The 6,871-nt window shown below is 36.9% G+C and overlaps 1 protein-coding gene across 1 annotated transcript in view; it reads left to right on the forward strand.

Annotated features, from left to right (window-relative positions):
- LOC107674975 (neuron navigator 2-like) overlaps positions 1–6,871 on the forward strand; it is an 80,469-nt gene that overhangs the window by 49,108 nt on the left and 24,490 nt on the right. Inside the window, exon 13 of the mRNA XM_016469143.1 lies at positions 4,917–5,046. Coding sequence (XP_016324629.1) covers positions 4,917–5,046 — 130 coding nt within the window. The remainder of the gene's footprint in view (positions 1–4,916; positions 5,047–6,871) is intronic.

Consider the following 6,871-nt stretch of genomic DNA (forward strand, 5'->3'; position numbering starts at 1 on the left):
CCATGGCCTCCCGAATCTCCGCCTCGGGCTCCTCCACCACCTGCTCCGCCGCCGTTGGACGATCCTCCTCCTAGTCCCCCTCCGCCCCTCCCTCTGTTTCTACGGTGCGAGGACGCACCTTCCGGGAGGGGGGGAGTACTGTAACGCCCCTGTGGACTGTTTGTTGTGGTTTCTTCCCTTCGTGTTGGTGTAGCCCGTACTAATCATTAATTATCCTCATTGTGCTCACCTGTCTGCCCCTCGTTATCTGCCCTATAAGTTCCTGTCTCTTGTTTTCTAGTATGGTCGGTTATTGTGAATGTTACCCTGAGTGTGTGTTTCATCTACCCGTATCTGCCTTGTTGTCTCTACATTAAATATCCTTATTTGAATCCTTGTCTTCCTGCCTGCCTCCACACACCTTGACCGTGACAGAATAACCGACCCAAAGCAAGTATAGCGTCGTCGTTCCCCTCATTTGTTTTTCCGGTTTTTGTCAGTTTTTATTTTTTATTATGGATTACCCCGCATTTGAAATCCTCCTGCTGGAGCAGGGGGAATGCTCTCTTGAGGACCACACAAACGACTTTCTGTCCCTGGCCCACCTCACGCACTACCCGGACAACTGCCTCTGTACCTTCTATAGAGTTGGACTTAACGCCACCACACGCTCGGATATTGAGCCCAACACGTCAGACCAGGTGCGAGAGCCGGTGACGGTGCCCACCACGAGGGAGCAAGCCGTGGACGGTGTGAGTGTGGAGAGGAGCTCCGCCCCCTGCATCATGGCTGAGGGTGAGCGGACTATGGAGGGAATTCAGGACCAAACTCCTGGAAGTCCGTCCTCTGCCAGAACCTCCACCTGTCTGCTCTGCCTGCCAGCCCTTTGCCTTCCCCTGTCACCATCTCACATCCTCTGCGTTGTCCTCCTAGTCCCCCTCCGCCCCTCCCTCTGTTTCTACGGTGCGAGGACGCACCTTCCGGGAGGGGGGATTAATGTAACACCCCTGTGGACTGTTTGTTGTTGTGGTTTCTTCCCCTTTTGTTGGTTTAGCCCGTACAATCATTAGTTAATTACCCTCATTGTGCTCACCTGTCTGCCACTGATTACCCACCCTTATTAGTTCCTGTCTGTCTCAGCTTTGGTTGTCGGTTATGAATGTTACCCTGAGTGTGTGTGTGTCTCATCTTCCTGAATCTGCCTTGTTGTGTCTACATTAAATATCTTTATTGGAATCCTTGTCGTCCTCGTCATCCTGCCTGCCTCCACACACCTTGACCGTGACATCATGAGATATGACTGATGAGCCATAATATTTTCCTCTGGGTGGTTGCAGTCACTCTTCAAAATTCATTAATCCAAAATGTTTACTTTCTCTGTCATTTTAAATAATTCATTTGTTTATATTCCATGGCTCTTTCTAAAGAGTTCAGAAGCAATATATGGCACACTCCCCTTCTATTTTGGGCTGGTTTGCACTTGGGCAAAGCAAAAGGAATGTCTTTGGATTATATTGGAAAGAAAGAAACAGAGAGATGAATTCTTTGAACGTGTATAAAAGTACCACTTTCTGACCGACCTCTACCCTCTCCGCCACCCACACCCTCTCCTTCTCTCTCTTTCATGTCTGAAGTATTGTGTGGCTGTTCAGAACTTTGTTTTGTTGTTGTGAAGATCAGAGAGGTTGACATGCTGGTCAACAAGAAAACAATATGTTAGACTGGTCTTTTGTATAACTTAAAAAATGTGACTAAACTATATAGGAGTTGGACAGACTGAGCTCATTTATTCAATGTAACAGATTTAAAAAATGAATTCATAAAGTTTTACTAATAGTAGAACTTTATATAGCACTTTATTTTAAGGTGTCCTTGTTACACGTTACTTGTACTTACTATTATAATAACAATTAATTATACATAATTACATGCAAGTAACCCTAATCCTAACCCTAACCATATAATAAGTACATGTAGTTAATTAATATTACTCAGTACTTAAATGGATAATTACTAATTACACTGTAACAAGGACACCTTAAAATAAAGTGTAACCGAACTTTATATGTACCCTGCAATAAAAAAAAAAATTGTTTAGTTCTAAATTATAGCCTTTTGACCTATTTACTATTGTATGTTTACTATTTTAATGCCGTTTCCCCCCTTTATACTTTGTCATTCTATTAATCTTAAAATCTTATTTATTGATCTTATTTAAAAATATTCTCATTCCAGAATTGAGAATGTTAAAATAATTGTAAACATTTTATTGATATTTTATTTTAATCAATAATTAATATTAAATATTACTGTTCAAAATTAATAGTTACTCTGATTATGTTATGTTTCTGAATTCTGATTCTGTTTAATACAATATTACATATGTCATTTAAAAATATTCTTATTCTAAAATACAATACTTGTAATATTAACTTTAATTTTTATATATATATATATATATATATGTAATACATTTTAATATTTTTAGTGCATTTCCTTAGATTACAGAATTTTTTGAAATATTTTTGTCAACTTTTAGCAGCACACTAGTATATTGATAGCTTCAGATAGACTAAATGCATTTAAATGGATTTCATGGTGTCTTTAAAAAGGAAGAAGTGACTCATTCATGTCAGTTTTCCTTCCATTTCATTTTTGGGGGCCTTTTTGGTATTTGTTTGCATTCGCCATCTATAGCGTCTGACAGCGTATGGCAAATGATGAATGAAGCAGATCATTTAAGCAGAGACATGCAAGCAGACAAACACATTAACACCGTGTGTGTGTGTGAGTGCTCTTAGTGACAAATAGCCCCAATGGGACCAACTTTCTCATAGCTCATTAAAACAGGAACCACAGACGTCCTTCCACGCCAGTTATGTCGAGTCGGTTATGACAGACGTGAGCTATGGGGACTTTGTTCATATCAAAACAAGTATCTGTTCAGCGGTGTCGAAGGACATCAGGACTATGGTGGATGTTTGAACACGCTTCTCTTGTTTCATGACTGCCTGTGAATGAGCTTATGGGCTGGTTTGTTTGCCTGAATGATCCTGAGAAATGAGGAGGATTAGGTGGTATCTTAGGTGTTGATAAGACATTTTGTTGCCACACAGTGCTTAAGCTAGCTCTCTTAGCTTCGCTTGAGGCTGTAGTGTCCTAAACTGGTGGCTTGTGGGAGTTCAGCCAGTCTGTGTTTGGATCAGCAAATGTAATTTTCTCTGTCTTTCAGATCTTTTTAAGGCCTTTGATAGTTTGATTTTCTTTACCAACCTGGATAAAAAATATATTTTTTAGCCTCATTTCAGCTGAAGTAGCACAATTATTGATATTGTCAAATAAAGTTAATAAAAGAATTGTAGGATAATTTTAGCTAATAATAATTAATAATAAATTATTAATATAAAAAATAATAAATATAAAATGTTTTTTAGCCTTGAGCTAACTGTTGAATCTTATATGTATGTATATACAGGTGCATCTCAATAAATTAGAATGTCGTGGAAAAGTTCATTTATTTAAGTTTCCACACTTTTTCCTTCCACTCAACTTTCTGTTAACATGCTTGGATACAGCACTCTGTGAACAGCCAGCTTCTTTGGCAATGAATGTCTGTGGCTTACCCTCCTTGTGAAGGGTGTCAATGATTGTCTTCTGGACAACTGTCAGATCAGCAGTCTTCCCCATGATTGTGTAGCCTAGTGAACCAAACTGAGAGACCATTTTGAAGGCTCAGGAAACCTTTGCAGGTGTTTTGAGTTGATTAGCTGATTGGCATGTCACCATATTCTAATTTGTTGAGATAGTGAATTGGTGGGTTTTTGTTAAATGTCAGCCAAAATCATCACAATTAAAAGAACCAAAGACTTAAACTACTTCAGTCTGTGTGCATTGAATTTATTTAAAACACGAGTTTCACAATTTGAGTTGAATTACTGAAATAAATGAACTTTTCCACGACATTCTAATTTATTGAGATGCACCTGTATATAATGATTTAAGGTAATAATAAAAAATAAATAAAATGTTAATTAAAACAGTTTTAAGTTGATTTGAGCAAAAGTAGCAAATTGTTGATTCTGTTATTGATAAATAAACAAACAAGCAAACAAAACATATAAATAAAAATAAAAACTGTTTTTGGCTGATTTGAGCAAAAGCAAATAATTAAACAAACGAAAATATATATTTTACATGGACTAACATGAAAAAAGCCATTTTAAGCCTGATTTGATATAAAGAAGTAAAACTGATTCTGTTATTGTCAGATTTTGTAAAAAAAATAAATAAATAACATGTAAATAAGCTTTTTAGCCATATTTGAGCTAAAATAGCAAAACTCTTGATTGTTATTGCCAGATTTTGTAAAACTAACAAAAAAAAAAATACTGATTTGAGTTGAAATAGCAAATTTATTTTATTACTGTCAGATTTTATGTTTTGACAATGAAATGTACAATCCACTGTGATCACACAACTCGTCTCACTGGCTTTTCTCTTTAACCAGTAGTGTCTCTGGCCCATATGATTTTGGTTGAGCCCTGCTGAGCATCCTAATGGATTTCTTCAGTCAGCAACACTGTGGGAAATGGGGGAAAGCAAAGCAGAGCGCATTGAGAATTTGAGGCACAGAGCTAATTAAAACAAGTTTTGAGGAGCAGAGAGACGCGCCTAATGTTTCAAGCATGATGGGAATGCAGGTTTTTATGCTCAGACTGTCCTTGTGCAGACTTCATGACTCTCCACAGATGCTGTTTTTTGCTTGCCTTTCTTTCCATTGCTACTCTTTAAATTTTACTTTTTCCATATTACGCTGAACATTCTGCATCCATGAATTCTGTTTTATTTCTCACAGTACTCCTTTCACTGTATTGATATCATGTCCCTCAGAAACGTAGACAAATGACTGTTCCTCTCTTTTTTCTCTTTGTTCTCAGTTGGGACGACAGCAGCTCAGTCAGCAGCGGGATCAGTGACACCTTGGACACAGATGACCTCGACACCAGGTCGTCCCTTAGCTCCTACGTCAACACCCCATCTGTCCCACACAGAGACGTAGATGAACAGGTCAGTCATTGATACCAGAGCCTTGTGGTCTACAGAATAAGAAACATCTGCAGAAATTCACACGAAAAACAACTTCAAAAAAATATATTTTAAAGGGGTCATATGATGCGATTTCAATTTTTCCTTTCTCTTTGGAGTGTTACAAGCTCTTGGTGCATAAATATCTGTAAAGTTGCAAAGACTAAAGTCTCAAATCCAAAGAGATATTCATGTTCTTTTTAGCAGCATCATATGACCCCTTTAACATAAATTTTAGTTTTTTTAATTTTTATTTATAGAAAATATTTTCACAATTTTTTTAAATGGTTTGATTCTTTTATTTGATTATCAGTGTCAGTGTTTTAAACTGGTAATAATTAATATTTTTATGATGGATTTTCATGTATTAAGATTGAAAGTCTGAGCCTGGGACAATGGTAAAACAATAGAAATCTATTTGATATTATTTTATTATACAATCACTTTAGTAGTCAATATAAATCATAAAGGCTGTAAAAAGTTTGAAAATGACCTTTAAATAAAATGAAATGTTGAAATATGTATTTATTCATTAATAAATGAGATATAAATGATTCACAATCTCTGGTGATCATTATATGCAATCAAAACAGGCCTGCACGTTTACAGCACTGCTTTGGGAGCGGTTCTGTTGCGTCATTGTCCCTTTAATTCAATTAAATATTCTTATCAGAACTGGCCTGTGCCCGCTGTGTGCAGTCTTTGTGAGTGTGAGTCAGCGGACTGACTCAACTCTGCCCCGGTGATTGATCATCTTTACAAGCTCAAAGCAGGTTAACATATGCTAAGCAAATGGATCAGTACAGTGAAGCAAAGATACGGCGTCTGTCTCGCCTGTTCTAACAAGATGAGTGCTTTAAATCCAGATGTGGCACACTGGGTTGTATGCCGATAAGTTTGTCCACACTTGTGGCTTATTGGTTTGTGCATTGGTGTTGGTTTTTAAAAGTTAAATCCATGACCTTATTTATCTCCAGTCTTCCATATTTATCTCCGCAGATGAAAACACTTATTTTTTTTTCTCCATTTGTTTTTGATCTTGATGCTGCAAAAAAGTCCCAGATGTGGTTTCGAGTGCGCAGTGTTATTTTAGAACCACTGAGATACAATTATAGCTTTTTCTATATTTAGATTTTTTTTTCATTGTAATTTTAGTTAAAGTTATAATAATTTGTATTATTATTGTTATTCTTTTCGGGTTTTTTTTTTTTTTTCAGTTAACATTTATTTTATTTCAAGTAAGATGTTTTTCAATGGTTCTAGTTTTAGTTAACTCTAATAACCCTGCCGTACACATGATTTCAAATTCAGAGAGTTTAAAGGCATGACCCAAAATTGCATCTGAACCGAAGCCAAATATCTGCCACATTTCACTTCCACACCCTTGTACTTTTTCACTATATAGTCTCCCCTCATTCTTGGGGCTGGAGTGGAGGAAGGATTTATTGTATCGGCGTTGAGATAACAATGTTTTGGAATTGGCCTGATAACAACTGGAGGCTATTAACATTCTTTCCTTGGCAATAATTTTTATGAGGATTTTCAGTAGCAGCTGAACAACGGACTTTCTAAAAGGGGTTGATGTCATCTTGGATACATTTGTGGAAGGTCATGTAATGGATGAGTTAGCTTTTTTGTCACATAATCAGATTTTATGATGGCTGTTGATGGTGTTTCTGAATAAATAAGATGCAAATTAGCTGTCGGTGGTGATATTGTATCTGTCATTACAGGCATTATATAATATATTTGTGCATGTCAGTCCAGAGTCATTTACTTTTTTCATGCAAAGATGTGTGTATGTATG

Source organism: Sinocyclocheilus anshuiensis, unplaced genomic scaffold, assembly GCF_001515605.1.
Source record: "Sinocyclocheilus anshuiensis isolate Anshui unplaced genomic scaffold, SAMN03320099.WGS_v1.1 scaffold1065, whole genome shotgun sequence".
In the NCBI taxonomy this organism is placed as follows: Eukaryota; Metazoa; Chordata; class Actinopteri; order Cypriniformes; family Cyprinidae; genus Sinocyclocheilus; species Sinocyclocheilus anshuiensis.